Here is a 19,040-nt window from a genome sequence, read left to right as displayed (position 1 = left end):
GTAAACAGGCAGAAAATGTTGGCTGCTATTTTTATTATTTGAGGGATCTGTCATGATGCCTTTGTTGTAACTCATGTAAATTAGTGCCACGTTTGTGCTACACAGCCAGACCTTTGGAAAGAAGCCAATTGATCCTACACTTTTGCAAGGGTAGGAGGCCATGAAAATTGATTCATTTCTTTTATTTCATGTTCATCTCTTCTACTTGAGGTATTTCCACAGTTGATTTCAAAGTGCTGCTCACAGATGGGTGTAGGACTATGGACTATATGACTCTGCATGTTTCATCCTAAGCAAAAGGACGAAATGAAAATATATTGAAAAGCATCAGAATTGGGAGAAAGAGGCATGGATGTACCTGGTCTTTAACACAGGCTTTACCACTAAAAGGATCCCAGACACTAGGAAGCCAGGTTTCCCTGAGGCTGGGGGTAAAGGGGGGGGGGACAATCTCTGTAACTACGTCTAAAAGAGCAAGGAGTAAGTCTTAACTGAATGTACTCCTTTGATTTCTTATTCTGTCAGATCCTGGGGACAGTGTCTCGAGTTGGTGGAGTTCAGGACATTCAGTTTTCATGGCCTCCGGATGATTTGTGACTAAACATAAATGGAGCTTTTGAAAAAAACATAAAATCAAAAAGGATGAGCAAAGACTATGAAAAGACCCACATTTTAAAAAAGGAGCATAGAGGCCTTTACTGGAGGGCTTTTGTATTCTCTGCCTCTTGCTGGGTTGGTATTTTCTCTGAAGTGGTAAACAATAGTAATAATGATAAATGTCTTACATTTCTTTAGAGATTTTTGTCGATTGCCAGTGAATGGAAGGTGGAAGTTTTTGGTTAATGAGCTTCCAACAGTGTTTTTTGTTACTTTATATTAAACCATAGTAATTAAACTTTCCTTTTCATATTTCTTCATAATGACTTCCAAGATTCCTCCATTGCTGGTTTTTATAGGGTCATGATAAATTAATTGGAAAAGCATTTCATACAGTGTGGCCTATTCCTTTCAAACAAGCAAATAAATTACTGTGATTTGCTCAAATTTTAAAGTTGGCTTTAAAATGTTATTTTTTGAACTTTGGTTGTTGGAAATTAGACTGTGGAAATCCTAACTCTCTAATATTGGGAATTTTGATGAAACAAGTGGACTTATCATAAATAAAAGGTGAATTGCATGTGTGCTTGGTTGTATATATGCTTGTATGTGTGTGTGTGTGTGTGTGTGTGTGTGTGTGCGCGCGCGCGCATGTTTTATGACTCTACAAGAGTCAAATACAACATATAGATTGACATAAGAAGAAAGGGAACATTTAGCAAACACTTATCATATGCCAGAGTTAAGCTTGGTGTTTTTATCCCAGCATTAAAAATGGGAAAGTAAAACTTACAATGAGGTCAAATGACTAATGAGTGTCAAGGCTCATCATATTCAAGTCAGTTGTTTTGGTACTACAACATGTTCGTCATCTAAGCCACCCTATTTACTTTTGCCTGTTTTAGGAAAGTTGGAGTTAGCTGTTGCATCTGGCTCCTTACTTGCCAGGAATCTGATAGGGAATTCTTGGTAAAAGAGGATTTGAAATGGAGCTTGTTAATCATTCATCCCCCATTTTTAAATTGTATTTTATCCTAGAATACAACGTGGTATTGAGTTTGGGACATGAGAGAAGCTTTCTCAGTTGGTTTCCATAGCGAGGAATTAGATGCATGGTTTGTATGTTCATTTGGCATGAGAAGGATCTGAACTCTTCACTCCAAACTTTTGCCTACTGACAAAATTTTAAGTCTGGATAACCATGTGGGAAGGCAGTAGTGAGAATGAGAGAAAAATCTATGTCACAATCAGCCTCAAAGAATGCCTAATTTGTTGTTATGTGAGGCTAATTATTCTCAGTTTTCAAGACTTTTAGAGTAATATCTGTTTGGTCACTATTAATTTTTTCTAGACATCTGCTTCCTTATTTTGGCATCTGTTGCTTAATTTCAATTTCACTCTAGTTTCCATAAGGCCAAGGTCCTTGTGACATATGTTATCTTTTATTGGTTTTGGGTTCCTATTTTAAGCAATTACAACATGGAGGATTTTTTTTCTTCAAATCTGAAGTATGAAGGCATATGTGAGAATTTTCTTGAGTTTTCTTTATTCTTGCAGAAGTTAATGAGTCTGTTGGTGTTTATATGAATGTTACAGAGTTATAGGAATGCTGTGGGCTTAAAAATTCTGTAATAATTCCAACTAAGAGAAATTATGTGCGACAGTTCTTCAGGTATGAAGTGTTGTGATAGTCCTTTCATTTCCTGTAAGTTATGTACAAATTCCATCTTGTTTTGTTCATGTGTGTATATTAGAGCATTTCCATCTTGTTTTGTGTGTGTGTGTGTGTGTGTGTGTGTGTGTGTATGTGTGTATATTAGAGCATTTCTAATAAACTTGACAGATCCATTCCTAAGTCAGTTTATAAACACCAATGGCTGCATATGGCTATAAAACATATGCATCAATTAAATATAGTAGCCTATAACAGTGCTTACTAATTTTTAATGTATAACATTTATACTCATAATAAGAGGTTAGATGGTGAGAAAAAAGTCCCTACACCAAGCAGATTGAGATGTTGGAGATTATCTGTGCTATTTTATATAATATTTGCAACTCCACACATCCATACACTGTCCTATTAGTTACAAAAGAAGGACACAGCCTTGTACAGTCCATAAAGTGGAACCCAATGGCAATTCCAGCTGCCACAACTTTCATTCATTGGATTTCCAGCTCTTTCTTCATTCTTTTCCAGCTTCACAGTTGTAACATATTTGCACATATCCTTGTTACCTTCTCTGTTTGGCCAGTCTGTGCTATCTGAAGCCATAATAGACTGCTTTGATTTTATCTAGAAAGTAAAAGGGATTTCAAAATTCTATCCCAGGGGCTGGGAAGTTGGCTCAGTGGCAGAGTGCTTGTCTTGCATGCTTGGGGCCCTGGGTTCAATTCCTCACCACAACACAAGCAGAAAAAAGCTGGAAGTGGTGCTGTGGCTCAAGTGGTAGGGTGCTAGCCTTGAGCTGAAGAGCTGAGGGACAGCGCCCAGGCCCAGAGCTTAGACCCCACGACCGACCAAAAAAAAAAAATTCTAGCCCATAGACTTCTTTATCCACAGGTAAAAATGTGGGCCTAGAAGGAGATTTTCATGCATACTTATGTCACATGTTTTCTTTATAATTGCATATTTTTCTTATTTTTTTTTCTTTTAAATAAATTCAATGACACAGGTATTCCTGGAGAACATCAGAATGGTCAGAATGCCAAGTCTCTCTCCTGCTCGAGCAGCAAGACCCTCATTGGCATGAAACAGGACCGGTGTGTGGCGGTGGGATCCAGACCCGGGAAGTGTACTGTGCAGAGAGTCTCCCAACAGCCACCACACAAAGGACCAAGGAAGGTAATGCAGCTGGTTCTGAAACAGATGGGGCTGGTGGTTGGAAGAGAAATCAATTCCAACACTGCCTTTTAATATTTTTTAATGTGACAGACTAGTAATTATTTATTAATAATTATAATAATGTACAACATATAAGATAATAAATATAATAAACAATTTATTCTTAATATTTAAGATTTGTTTCATTGAATATTATACTATTTTTCTAATTTGCAGAAATTTGATATAGTAAAAAATAGTGGTACTAATAGAAACAGTTGTCACTAAGGATCATTATTAAAGTTAATGAGGAAATACACCTAAGGTATGAATGAATGCTCTATATGAAGGTACAGATATGCTGGAGTAAGAGTATTATATATAAAATATAATATTGTATGTTATATTATATATGTATATACATATATATGTATATATGCTGGAGTAAATTAATTTTATAGTATGCTTTTTTCTCCTCAAGGCATTTTGAAAATGTAAATTTTTACCAATATGTCCCTGTCAAATGTTAGGAAGTGTGCAGGAAGAGGAAAGGCAGTAGCCCTCTGCAGTAATATTCTATTAGGTGAATACCATGTCAGCTATTAGACCATTTGGTGTAAAGTTTGAAATAGTGAACACAGACTAGGGAACAGAGGCATGTAGGCAAATTGATTGTAAAGCTAAGAGTATACAAGAGTGCTTGTATTCTAGAAGTGTGCATGGCCTATACCCATTTTGGAGAACATAAGTAATGTCATTTGAATGTGTGGTGTAACTTCGCAGGCCATGTATGAGTCCACACTTCTATGGCCTTTGGGTAGGATGGCAAGATGCAAGTTTTTTTTACTAAGGTAATGCTTCCTTTCAGTCCACTAAATCTTCCTACGCTAGGTATCTTTATTTATGACATGGTCTCTCAGTTCCACTATGACCGTACCCTAGGACTATCATAATTTCACTTATGGAACAAAATAACATGAATACTTTCTGTTTTGGAACTAAAGGAGAGTAGTTACTCCTCTGAATTTGGGAGCACTCTGTTTAGATGAAAAGCTCCAGGTTATTCTCTTAAACTTTAACGATAGTTTTCTATGCCAACTCTATTTTTTCTTACTTTTTACTACCGACTGTAGTTTTAGGATCTCCAAGGATCAACATACAAATAAAATTTTATAGAATTGCTATATTATGATGTTTCTATTTTCAGCTTCAACCTAGTATCTTCCATTTTGGGATTTTTCACCTTATTACAGTTTCTTTAGTAAAAGTAGCATCTCTTATGTATCACCTAGTACCAAAGTTTCTTCAACCTCACTGTTTCCAGCATACTTAATGGAAGTTTGCAATTTAGAAGAAAATCGTAATATGGAGTTTTAAAATTGAGAATTAGATGTTACATGGTGGGAGGGGAAATAAAAAGGTATTTTGATTACAGATTTAGCAGCCTCTCTGCCTCAAGCATCTAAAAAAAGAAAACACCTTAGGCCAATTCATCCTTGGGTTCACATGGAAGAAGAAAGTACCTAAAAAGCTCCTACTCTATTATCTAGTTCTGAGGATAGGGAAGTCTGTATGAGGCACCAAGGTGTAAACATAGTGATATGCTCATAGACAGAGTGCTCATAGACAGAGTTGAATACAGCAGGCAAAATTGCTGCGTTGTATAGCACATCCACATTAAAGCCATGGTATAGCTACCATTTACCTTTGTATTTGTTATCAAAGGTTTTGTTTGCTTTTTAGAACAGATGAACCAGCAGGATTGTTCACCCACTTCTTTCTTTTTATGGAAATCTTTGCATTCTTAGTTTTTTTATAGGTATTCCTTGGTCAACCTGGCAGTATATATAAAATTTTCTTTTTGACCCAAGTAAAACCCAAGAGAAAAATTGAGTTCCTACTATAAGAGACTAGGGATGGTTCACCAAATTAAGTAGGCAAAACTAAAATATTACAAAAAGCCAAGTTATTGGTATTTTTAAAATTTCAGTGTTTTAAAAACTGTCTTCATCATTAAAAAATTACTGTTTAAGATTTTTGTGAAAAGGTCATTTAGTTGCATTGATTTTAGGAACTCTCTTCCCAGTTATAAATGATCTTACCACAAGGTTAGTTTCTCTCATTCCCTGGAGTACCATAGTTGACTTTCCCTCCCATAAAATCCCACTGTGAGCTAGTTATGGTACATTCCAAGAACCTAGTCTTTGAGTAAATTACCATCTTAGTTGCATTTTCATGAATATATCATGAAATAGCATGTACAGAATGAAACTCTAAAGTTACTAGATGCCATAATATTTTTTCTTTTTTCTCCTTGCTGAATTTTTAAATATATTTTTTTGTAAAAATACTGTACAGAGGGTTACAGTTACATAGTAAGGTAATGAGTACATATCCTACGGAGTGTTCTTACCTCCTCCTTTGTTTTTCCCCTACCATCCCTCCTCTCCCCACATCCCAACTCATCCCTTCCCACCTGCCCCAGAAGTTGTAGACTTTGTTTTCAACATAATGTCGTGTACATCTCATTGTTACTATGGGTCAACGTATATCCTTATTTCAGCATTTTGTTATTTCCCTTCCCCTCCTCAAATTAGAAAAATGTATATACAAGATTCAGGGTGCCAGAATCAAATACAGTGAAAACTGTATTTGATTGGGGGAAGAACATACAAAAGAAACAAAAAAAATCACATGGTACATTATAAATATATTAAAAACAACAGCAAGAAAGGTAAAACCTCTTGTGTCTCTATCTTGGTGTTCATTTTGCTTAGCATCATCTTATATGTTCATATGTACATAGCTTTTTACCTTTTCTGCTTGCCTAGATATATACTAGTTATTGCAAATAAGGGAAACCATGGGACCTATGATTCTTTGGGCCTGGGTAAATACACTTAATATGATTTTTTCCAAGTCTTTGCATTTACTAACAAATGGGGCAGTGTCATTCTTTCTGATGGATGCATAGAATTCATCTATCTATCTATCTATCTATCTATCTATCTATCTATCTATCTCTCTCTCTCTCTCTCTCTCTCTCTCTCTCTCTCTCTCTCTCTATCTATCTATCTATCTATCTATCTATCTATCTATCTATCTATCTATCTCGCATTTTCTTAATCCATTCATCTACTGAGGGGCATCTGGGTTGGTTCCATATCTTAGCTATGGTAAATAATGCTGCAATAAACATAGTTGTGCTGGTAGCTTTAGTATGCTCTTGTTTGTGATCATTGGGGTAAATGCCCAAATGTGTGATTGCTGGGTCATAGGGGAGTTCTATGTGGAGTATTTTGAGGAACCTCCATAGTGCTTTCCAAAGTGGTTGAACAAACTTGCGTTCCCACCAACAATGCAGTAGGGTTCCCTTTTAGCCATATCCCCTCAGCATCTGTTGTTACTGGATTTCTTGATTTTAGCCATTCTAACTGGTGTAAGGTGGGATTTCAATGTTGTCTTGATTTGCATTTCTTTTTGTTGTTGTTGTTGTTGGTCATGGGAGTTGAACTCTGGGCTTGGACGCTATCCCTCAGCTCTTCAGCTCAAGGTGCGCTCTCTATTGCTTGAGCCACAGTGCCACTTCCGGTTTTCTGGTGTTTTATTGGAGATTAGAGTCTCAAGGTCTTTTCCGGCTGGGCTGGCTTTGAACTGTGATCCTCAGAGCTCAGCCTCTTGAGTAGCTAGGATTACAGGCCTAAGCCACTGGTGCCCGCCTTGATTTGCATTTCTTTTATGGCTAGAGAAGTTGAGCATTTCTTCATGTGTCTATCCCTTGTGGAATTTTTAAAATTTTTATTTTATTGTAAAGATGCTGTTACAATTACATGAGTAAAGTAATGAGTCAATGCCTTATTTTTAAAAATGTCAAATGGTTGGCATTGGCTAAATACTAAAGGTGATTGTTGACATTGATGTGGCCCATTGAGGACTTATTGTGGGTTTGTCCCATTGTCTATTTGATGGTATTCATGGCACTTTCTAGAACAATATAATGGGTTATTTACTGATATTGTTTCACTGTTCAGATGGTGATTTACATGCAGCCTTAATACTGCTTTGACAATCTAAAGCAGAAGTATTACCAGTGATATTAGGCAAGATAGTAGAATTAGGAATGAAATACAGAGTCTTTAAGCACTTCTTTTGCCAGTTTGTGTTTTAGAAAGGATGGTATTTCTATTTTATAATTCAAAAGTATCTGTAATGCTTACCTGAAAACCTCAAAGATTGGATTTGGTAAGACCACTTTTTCCTTGTCATTTTCTTAAATGGAATTAAAGCTACTCAGCTTGTATTTGAGGATAATTTATCAGAAGATAAGATGAAAAAAAGTACTATATCTTCATAATCTAATGAAGATCTGAGCAAATGTATTCCACTTATGACAATATAACCTACAGACTGGTATATCAAAAATACAGAGTAGGGCTGGGAAGGTGGCTTAGTGGTAGAGTGCTTGCCTAAAAACCAAAGCAAAACAAAACAAAACAAAAATAAAAAGTAAAATGTCTCAGAAATAGAGCTCATTCATATGATGAATGGCAAAACAAACAATATTTAAAAATCAGGAAGTGGTGTTGATGTGGTTGTAGCTGAGCAGATTCTGTTTGGATGTTATTTAATGTTATGCATGTACATTTGAGATTCATTATTTGATACTAAATGAAGATAGCTATATTAGGAATGAGACCTAGCTGTGAGTTATCAAATATATTCGTTTTCTCTTCTGCGCTAGTAAGATTGTCTTTATCAGGCTGGGCCCCAAATTGAGAGAATATAAGAAGAACTCATGAGCAGATAAAGAATATGTTGTAGAATGTTAGACAGTGTTTGAAGACTTACAAGATTTGGGATTCTGGGTTTTAATGCTTACTCAGCAGGAATTTTGATAATATGAACTGTATGATAATGATATGATAACATAAAATAGTTGACTTTAAAATCTGTATGGATTTAGGGAGATTAAGTAGGTGATAATGATTTTTTTCAAATGTAATGGTTTGAGTTATGTACTAGGTTATAAAAGCACTTCTCTTACAATTTCTTTTCTTTCAGAAAAGCAATGAAAAAACTATGGTATATGTTTTAAGTGCTGTGATCTTCACACATTGTCATATTGTTAAAACAAATTATTAATGCCTGAGTACTTTCTTCACAGATGAGGTAAATCTTGTAGTATGTTTAGAAAATCAGTAGGAAAGACTATTCTAAGTGATGATGGGGAGAACATGTATATAGCAATGGAGATGTTTGTGTTCAATGGTGGCCTATGAACTGACGTGAAGATGACTGAGAAGAAGGAAAGAAGGAAATTTCAAAGACACTGCAATACTAGGCCTTTGTGCTATCCTGGAGTTCATACTTGATTTTTGAAAGTGTGAACATTTACTATAGACTTTTTCCCTACTGCAGACTAAGAAGAAATCTCATATACTTAGCTATATATAAGTATATTAAAACTTCAGTCAGCAAAGAAAATTCTCGTGGGTGGTCAGGTCCTATTTGTAAATATACCTGATTATACAGGAAAGTGTTGAGATGAGAAAGAAAGTAATCTACAGTCTGAACATATGAACAGATCTGTGAAGGGTCAATTAGAAATGATATTTAAGGGGACTGAAATGTTGTTTGCTTGCCTTCAGAAATTGATTTTAGAGTCAATAATCTCATCTGTGTGTAAGAATAAGACATCAGAAAAGTAGTATGCTAAGAACTTCGCTTAGCAGCAACCTGAGTGGAGGAATGAGACTTTATATGGGGCAGAAAGACTTTTAAAAAATTTTTACTAAAAGAAGCAGATATAGGTGAATAAAATTGTTTGGTAATAATTTATGTGTATAATGAATATATTAAGATATACATATTTTACATTGTATATAATTTTATTATTTAGATGATTACATATGATCTAGTGCATTATATATTATTATACCTATTAATAAAAACACAGATTGATATATATACATATAGTTAAAATATTTTAATATAAAATGTAAAAGCTGAGTGAAGTTTTACAAAGGAGTAAAGGAACATTAAATCCTCAAAGGCAATAGGGTACTGGGAGTCTAAATTGAGGTTGGTTTCTTTCCGTTCTGTTTGATTGCTTTTATTTCTACATCTAGTGATTTTTTTAATCAAGTGTAACAAACTTATTCTAGTGTGATAATAGAAATGTTTATTGAATTGGTGTGCTCAGCAAAGATATTAAAGAGTTCCTACTTTAAAGTATTCATTAAATTATTATGCACTTCATGACATTTAAAATATCCTAATTTATTTAGCTCAAGGTATAATTTACATTGTATAAATTAGAGCCAGAGAGATTGTTCTGGACAAATAAGACAATAAATATTTTGTCACAATGCCTTAGATGGAGTAGAAGTTGCTTCTGAAATAAATGATATGGGCTGAGTATCAGTGGCTCACACCTGTAATCCTAGCTACTCAGGAGGCTCATATCTGAAGATCTCAATTCGAAGGAAGGAAGGAAGGAAGGAAGGAAGGAAGGAAGGAAGGAAGGAAGGAAGGAAGGAAGGAAGGGAGGCATGGAAGGAGGGATGAAGGGAGAAGAACACCTGCTTTAATTCAATGTAAACATTATTATTTTTTATTAATAAGTTTTTTGTTGTGAAAATACCATACAGAGGGGTTACAATTACATGAGCAAGGTAATGAGCACATTTCTTATTAAGCATTGTTACCTCCTCCTTTGTTTACCCTTACCATCCCTGCCCTATCACCCCTTCCCCCAAAGTTGTAAAGTTTGTTTTTGACATAATGTCTTGTACATCTCATTGTTACAATGGGTCTACCTGTATCCCTATTTAAACAATTTGTTTTTTCCCTTCCCCTCCACAAATTATACCAACATCAAATACATGAAAACGGGGGTTATACTGTGAGGGAGGGACATAAAAAGCAACAAAAAATCATATTATACATATGTTAGAAACAATAGCAAGAAAGGAAAACCATCTGAGTCTTTATCTTGGGGCTCATTTCGCCTGACATCAACTAATCTGACTGTTTCTGCTTGTCTCAGACATATACTAGTTATTGCAAATAAGGGAAACCATGGGATCTATGTGGTATATATACACACAATAGAATTCTATGCTTACATCAGAAAGAATGACATTGCCCCATTTGTTAGGAAATGGAAAGACTTGGAAAAAATTGTATTAAGTGAAGTAGGCCAATGTAAACATTATTTTGAAGCCAAATATTGTGTCTAGCACCATGCACACCAGCCTTGTGACTAGTCCACACAAACAAGAAATGATAATGAGTAAGAGCTATGGTGGCTGAAGAATTCCATTAAAAAATAAAACAACAACAACTTCTAACTAGTTATTGAATATGTTGTTGAAACTAAAGCATGTAGTTTCAATCGAGGAGGGAAATTGTCAAAGACTTTGATCTAAAAATGTGTTTGTTTTCAATGCATTTTCATTGACAGTTTATTTTTGTTTGTTTTTAGAAACTCTATAGGACCAAGTCCATAATCTTGCAGCAATGCATTAGCTTCTATCTGTTTGAAATCATTGGCATTATTGCCTTTGTCATCCTGTTCACTGTTTCTAGACCTTAAACCTTCTAAATGAAGTATTAACACTAAATTCTCATTGTAAATATTGCATTCCAGTGGACTACAACAAAACTCAGTAAATACATTTTGAAAAGAAGAATGATTTATTGCAATAGATGAGAAAAAATCCAACTTGAAGGAGGGTAGAAATTAAACAGCAAGGTATCTTTCTTTCTTTCATTTTCCTTCTTTTTTTTTTACTTTCCCTTAACTTCAGTTCTTACCTTTTATTTTATATATTGCTTCCTCTTCCATTTCTCTTCACTTCTTCCAACTTATTTCAACTTTTATACTTGAAAACTGTAGTCATTGTGGTAGACTTCACAGCAGTTAGCACATTGCCTCGCAAAAGGTGGATGAGAGTTCAGTAGGTATTTTTGATCAACTGCATGTAAACTCCTGCCTACAGTTTAGCCATTTAATTTTGGGCATTTCTTTTTCACTGTGGGACAACTTTCTTTTCAACTGTTCACATACACCTGTACTTCATTAATTAACAGCTAAATTTCACTTTTCAGAGTAGCAGATTATGCTTAAAGAAACATGCTGAGACTAGTACATTTGTAGTTGTTAGCAGAGTGTCGTACTCAACTTCAGTTTGTCAGCTGAACTGGGTTTTTCTTTAACACCAAGCCAAGAGGTAATGAGGTTTTTCTTGGCAGCAGAATTCCTGCAAAAAGTCATTTCCTTGAAATCTATTTCTCCATTTTTGTTGAATGTGTGGATGCACTGGCAAGGGGAATGTAGAGGAAATATCCACATATTACTCAAAGCTTCCTGGACGACAGTTGGGCCATTCTTACCAACTCAGTCTATTCAGCATTTTTCCCATGCTCTAGTTTAAACTTCTCATTAGATTCTATTCTCAAGAGGGAGTAGTCATTTAGTTAGATCTGCCAGTGTTTAAGAATAGTTAAGTGACTCCTCGTGCCCTCTGGCCATTTTCTCAGGCACACTGGTAAAGCACTGATTCCTGTGTTCGGAATAGAGCAGAAACCCCAGCTGGGTTTTGAGCCAGTTTCTAATTGCAAAATCCTGCGTATCTTAATGTGACTTGTCTGGCTGCAGCTCCTTTTATTTTCTATCATTTTTCTTCTTATTGAATGTATGGCAGACAACAGGATGTTTCAATGTAGATGTAGATTGTGAAATGACTAACTCAAGCCATTTAATTACTATTCCATGTTGAAAACTCTTAATGTTTATATTCTGAGTAATTTTCAAATCTGCATTGTATAGCTATTACTGCTTGACAAGTAACAACCAAGAGCTATAAAAGAGGTGGTAATAAGAATATGAGAAGTTACACAGATCTTTAATTCACTGTAAGCATGTCATGCACCAGACGAACAATAGGAAATGTGCCATAGACCTCTGAGGTGTCCTAAAATCTGATATTCTAAGGTTTTTAGAAATATTTGTGACTTTGGATGCACTTTATTCAACAATTCCAATTCTGAATATTCTAGGGGCTCAGATATGGACCCAGTTCTTTCTATTTGAACCAGCTGTTCTCATTTTAATTCAGTGTTGCCTCCACTGGTTTCTTCTTTGTCCTCCCACTCCTGTCTTGGAGATTTTCTAGTATCTTGCAGTGTTTCAACATTTCTGAAGCAGTTTCTATCTGCTACCTTTTCATGTTTTCACTACCATTGACATCATTGCAATATTCAGTCTATTACCAAATTCTTTTTTTGTACTGCTAAGTACAGTTTGTTTATTCTATTTATTTGCTCCTTTACTTCTAGTACTCTCCTGTGAGCCACAATGACATTTTTACTCTGAAAATATCAGATCTACCTCTTTCTACCTTCACCTCTTTCCAAATAGAGCACATCTTTTTTTTTTTTTTTTTTGTCGGTTGTGGGGCTTGAACTCTGGGCCTGGGCGCTGTCCATCAGCTCTTCAGCTCAAGGCGAGCGCTCTACCACTTGAGCTACAGTGCCACTTCCAGTTTTCTGGTGGTTTATTGGAGATAGGAGTCTCACGGTCTCTCCTGCCCGGGCTGGCTTTGAACCGCGATCCTCAGCTCTCAGCCTCCTGAGTAGCTAGGATTACAGGCGTGAGCCACCAGTGCCCAGCTAGAGCACATCTTTTTAATGTTCATCACATGGTTCTGCTGACACTTCTGTCCTTCAATTACAAGCTCTGTAGCCCAAGACAAGTTAATTAGTCTATTTAACTTTCAGTTTCCTCATCTGTATAATGGATATTGAGATGTTCTCTCGCCCAAAGAATTTGCTGAGAGGATGAACACATGAACATCAACTATAGTTTTTGTTACCAATAACAGCTCTTTTCGCTAGTAGTCCTGCCCAAACAGTTCTATAAGAAAGCTTATCTGAAAATACTATTCCCATGAAAAATGACTTCAGTGGTTTCCTCTGTACTCAAATTCTCTGCCACCATTCATTTCACTCCTGCCAACCTTTCCAGCTCAACTTAGTCCATCCTCCCTTACAATCATTAAATTTAGTCATGCTGTGTGGTATTGGGCAAGTTTAGGTAGCTTTTCTGTGCCTGAGTTTGCATTTTGTGTCTAGAGGCTCACATTAATAATCAAAGCAGCAGAGAACATGAGAATCACAGATGAGATCTGATGTATTTTGACTTTGCCCTGATACACTTAGTCCCTGGAAGAGGAGGCACTGCATGATGGCTAGTTCTTGGTACATAAAAGCCAGTAGGGGGTTGGTGGATTCCTCAAGAGTACACTCCTTGGTTGGCTGCCACTTTCTCCTAGTAACTGTACTTTAGAAGGAGTGCATGAATCTTTGAGGGGCAGATAACTCTTGTGTACGCAGTGATGTCTATTTCATCCATAAATTGGCTTCTGCTTGCTGCAGTAACAAATTACCACAAATTCAGTGCACTAAAACTTTAAAATAATTCTGTAAAACATTATACAATTATTAGGTGACGAGAATGGAGGTCAGAAGTCCACACTGCGTCTCTGTGGGCTAAAAAATCACGGTGTTAACAGGGCTACCCCACACTCCCTCTGGAAACCCTAGGGAATAATCTGCTCTTTACTGTTCCCTTCCTGGAGAGGATGTTCTTATCTCATAATTTCTTTCTCTCTTTTCAAAGTCAGCAGCATAGTCTCTTCAAAGACCTTCCAAACTCTACTTCTTCTCATCCATAAGAAGCTATGATTACATTAGACCTACCTGGATAATACAGGTCAACGTGGATTCTATCATAAAAATTCTAATCATAAAAGTCAACCTTGATTTTATCTCAAAGTTTGATTCACTTGTTATAAATAATGCAACATATTCACAGGTTCCAGGGAATATGGTATGGACATCTTTAGATGGGTAAAATTCTGCCTTCTAAAACACCCTTTCCTAACAAAGGAGGGGGCAACAATGCTTGATAAGAAATGTACTCACTACCTTGCCCATGTAATTGTAACCTCTCTGTACAGTATTTTCACACACACACACACCACACACACACACACACACACAAATAAAACTCCCTTCCCTTTCCTTCCCTTCCCTTCCTTTTCTCTCTCTCTCTTTCTTTCTCTCTCCCTCTCTCTCTTTCCCTTCTTTCTTTCTTTCTTTCTTTCTTTCTTTCTTTCTTTCTTTCTTTCTTTCTTTCTTTCTTTCTTTCTTTCTGCCTGCCCTCCCTCCCTCCCTCCCTCCCTCCCTCTCTCCCTCCCTCCCTCCTTCCTTCCTTCCTTCCTTCCTTCCTTTCTTCCCTCCTTCCTTCCTTCCTTCCTTCCTTCCTTCCTTCCTTCCTTCCTTCCTTCCTTCCTTCCTTCCTTCCTTCCTTCCTCTCTCTCTTTTCTTTCTTTCTTTTCTTTCTTTCTTTCTTTCTTTCTTTCTTTCTTTCTTTCTTTCTTTCTTTCTTTCTTTCTTTCTTTCTTTCTTTCTTTCTTTCTTTCTTTCTTTCTGTCTGTCTGTCTTTCTTTCTGTCTTTCTTCTTTTCTTCCTTTTTCTCATTTTTACTTTGTGTCAGACCTGGGGCTTGAATTCAGGAGCTGGTTGCTGTCCTTGATTTCTTTTTGCTCAAAGCTATTGTTCTACCTACTTGAACTTCAGCTCTACTTCCAGTCTCTCCCCTCCACACACACCTTTTATTGATAGTTAATTGGAGATAAGAGTCTCATGGGCATTCCTGAGTAGGTTGGTTTCAAGCTTCAATTCTCAAATCTTACCATCCTGAGTAACTAGGATTACAAGTGTGAGCCACTGGCAGCTGGGTACAAACCTCTTTTCTTTACAAAGCGAAATGAATTAATACTTGGTTCTCTTAAAGTTAAAAAAACAATATAGTCCTTTGGACTAGGTGATTTTGTGGTTTAGTATCAGTATACAATGGTTCAGTTTGCTTAGTAAGTAAGACTTTAGACCTTGAAGTGAGGACTACAAGCTCCATTATTTCCTACTTTAAGAAGTTGGATGTCCATAGCCTCTATCAGCCTCCAATTTCTTTATCTCTAAAATGGAAATAATAGAATCGTCAGGATGACTCATTTTTAAAAAAACAAACAGAAAAATCACCAAGACAGTGCCCAACATGTCATTGGTACTCAAAATGCGGCAATTATTATTTATCTAAATTTCTTAGATATTTAAACATGCAGTAAGACATTTCTATAGGCTAAGAACCATGCCAAATATTTGGGATAGAGGATGACTAAATCAACCTTAAATGCCAGAACACCAAAGTAAATTTGATATAAAAACCAAATTCTACCCATATAACTTGATTATTATCAATCTTATATTCCAGGTGTACAAAAGGATTTTTTGAATGCAAGATTTTAAAAGCAGTCTAGAAGAGGAAATGAATATACCTTTTTAATTTTCTATTAAAATGAAAATACTCCATCTTCCTCTCTGGGAATGATAATGGGATTCAACAGGAAAGTTTCTTTCTTTCTTTCTTTCTTTTTTTTTTGTTGGCAGTGGAGCTTGAACTCTGAGCTTGGGGCTCTTCAGCTAAAGGCGAGAGCTCTACCACTTGAGCCACAGTGCCACTTCTGGTTTTCTGAGTGGTTTATTGGAGCTAAAAGTCTCATGGACTTTCCTGACTGGGCTGGCATAGAACTGCTATCTTCAGATCTCAGCCTCCTGAATAGCTAGGATTACAGGCATGAGCCACTGGTGTGAGCCACCAGCTCCTGGCTGAAAGTTTGTTTCTATAGCATTGTGGAATCTGTTCTTGTGAAGAGGTAAAACTAAAAGCATTTAAGACCTAGTACAGCCTACTCTGACCTGAGACATTTTACTTTTACTTTTATTCTACCTGAGACCTTTACTTGTTTGCTGATGGTATCAGAGTGTATGAGGGTCACTCTGTATCTGTTTGAGAGGAAATCATTCATTAGTGCATGGGTTCTCACAGTGTGGTATGCAATCAGAAGTCTGGTAACACACTTGGCACTGTGTAAGGAATTTAGCCATTAGCACCTCCAATGAAAGCATCTAAGTTGATTTTAAGTCATCAAGTCTGTAGATCACAATTTAAGAAATACCTTTCAAGCAGTTTAGTATATAAATTTAACGGTAAAGGTGAGGATTATGGAATATGTATAATAGAGCATATGACCAAAAATAAAAGTTCTTTCCCAGGGTTACTACATATTTGAAACAAACAGTTATAAGATAAGCTCCAGGATTTCTTGGAACAAAAATAGAGAGTTTAGGAACAAGTAATTCTAAAGGATTGTGCAAAGCCATTGAAGGAAGGGCTGTTTGTAAGTTTAATGGCAATAAATAATTTATATTAGTAAAAAGAATGTAAGCATATAGCATCTTCTACTGGTACACTGTCATGTTGTCCCACAAGAGTTTCTTATAAACAAGCAGAAAACTGTTAGATTCCTTAGTCAGAAGACAATAGACAGTTTATACCCATAGCAATGTCACTAGCTAGAGCATTATCATTTGTGCCAGGTTATTAAATGTCAGCTCCACCTTTGAAACATAATGGAGGTCACATGATGGCTATACACAATGGGTCATAGGACAAGAGGAACACTGAGGTTTAGAAACTCCAAACTGTTATAATAGGGATGAGACTAAACTTTCCCAGTCTCTGGCCCAAAGAATAGCATTGTATTTGTCTTCCAAGGCCATTTGTTTTACAAATATGTTTGTAAAGTTAATCTGGAACAAAAGTGGTCTGTACCTCAGATTGAAACAGATATTGAACTATGTATGACAGTTCCATGTGATTTTGCCTATTTACACACACACACACACACACAAACACACACACACACACACCTCATAATATATATATTCTTGCATAAAAGGTAATACAATAATCAAATATAGTGAGTGATATGTTCCAATTATAATCAAGAAGATAAGAACCTCTCTCTCTCTTTTTCTCTCTTGCTCACTCGCTTGCTCGCTTGTCACTCTCACTCTCGTTCTTTCTCTCTCTCTCTCCCATACTGGGGTTTGAAATCAGGACCTTGTTCACCTGGTGCTCTATTACTTGAGATATGTTTCTGTGCTTACTTTTCATTTTGTGCCTGTCTTAAGGTTTGATCTCCAGTCCTGGGCTCTGTCCCTGAGGGTTTTTTTTTTTTTTTTTTTTTTTTGCATTCTACCACTTGAGTCACATACAGATCCACTTCTGGGATTTTTTTGGTAGTTTATTAGAGATAAGAGGCACACATACTTTCCAGCACAGGCTGGCTTGAATCACAATCCTCAGATCTCAGCCTCCTGAGTAGCTGGAATTACAGATATGAGCCACCTGAGCCCAGCCCATGCTCATGCCTGGGTTTGTTTTTTTTTTTTTTGCTGGTTACTTTAGAGATGGAATGTGGATAACTTTTCTGTCCTCTCAGAAGTGATTCCAACTACCATAGTTTGAGTAGCTAGAATTATAGATGTGAGACATTGTAATCCAGATTGGAAGAATTATTTCTAACATAGAGAACATCCTCGGAAAATTTCAAGTGACTAGAAGTAACATTGAATTTAAAGAATTTTAGATGTATTAGTTAGATATTAGTACATGGGGAATTATTATAACCAAACTATACATGTCAAAATTATTTTATTTTAAAAAGTTACCATACTGTGTTTATGTAGGTTACATTTCCCAGAGTTTAATAGATACTGTAGAAGTATAAAAGAATTTATTTGCAAGTTCCTTTAACAAGCTAATTTGGTTAATATTCTGGAAATTACACTCCACATAATTCAAAGCTTACATTTTTAGGTGAATTGCCTATTAATCACAATGTAACTAAACATCATTTCCTCTACTCCCAAGAATTCCCTAATAGGAGCTACCAGAAACACATATTATCTTATATTTTCAAAGATAAAAAATGCTGATAATTCAGGTTTTTTTAAAAAACTTTTTTATTGTAAAAATACTGTACAGAGGGGTTACAGTTACATGAATAAGCTATTGAGTACATTTTTAAAAAATTATAAATTAGTTTTATTAAAATAAAGGGCTATTTGTGCCTTAATTGTTTTAGGCTTTTTTTGTACTTTTTATTATAAAAATGCTGTACAGAGGGGTTAATTACATGAGCAAGGTAATGAGTACATTTCCTATTGAGCATTGTTGCCTCCTCCTTTGTTTTCCTCCTACCATCCCTTCCCTCCCACCTCCACAACTACTGTCCATCCCCCCAACGCCTACAATCGCCAAAGTTGTAAAGTTCATTTTCAACATTCAACATGGTGTTTTGTACATCTCATTATGAGTATATTTTTTTTATCGAGCATTGTTGCCTCCTTCTTTGTTTTTCCCCTACCACCATCCCTTCCTTCCCCACCTCCCCAACTTCTTCCCTTCCCCCAAAGTTGTATTTATAATGCACTATGTGATTTTTTGTTTCTTTGGAATGCTCCTCCCCCATCGTATAAACCTTGTTTTCACCATATTTTATTCCTGTGCCCTGCACCTTGTTTATACAATTATGTTGGGGAGACTAAACTAGGAAAATCTATGCAAATTTACCACATCAGTGCAAGTCTGAAATGGAAAATATTTATGATTCCATGAAATTGAATTGAGGGATACTCAATCTTT

The 19,040-nt window shown here is 36.1% G+C and overlaps 1 protein-coding gene across 1 annotated transcript in view; it reads left to right on the top strand.

Moving 5' to 3' along the window:
• Thsd7b (thrombospondin type 1 domain containing 7B) overlaps window positions 1-19,040 on the top strand; it is a 798,478-nt gene that overhangs the window by 222,291 nt on the left and 557,147 nt on the right. Inside the window, exon 4 of the mRNA XM_070038225.1 lies at window positions 3,273-3,442. Within this exon, the coding sequence (XP_069894326.1) occupies window positions 3,273-3,442 (170 nt within the window). The remainder of the gene's footprint in view (window positions 1-3,272; window positions 3,443-19,040) is intronic.

This window comes from Dipodomys merriami, unplaced genomic scaffold (genome assembly GCF_024711535.1).
Source record: "Dipodomys merriami isolate MVZ:Mamm:240054 unplaced genomic scaffold, mDipMer1.0.p SCAF_1, whole genome shotgun sequence".
NCBI classification, from domain to species: Eukaryota; Metazoa; Chordata; class Mammalia; order Rodentia; family Heteromyidae; genus Dipodomys; species Dipodomys merriami.
Note: the sequence above shows the minus strand (reverse complement) of the source record. Positions and strands in the feature narration are given on the sequence as shown.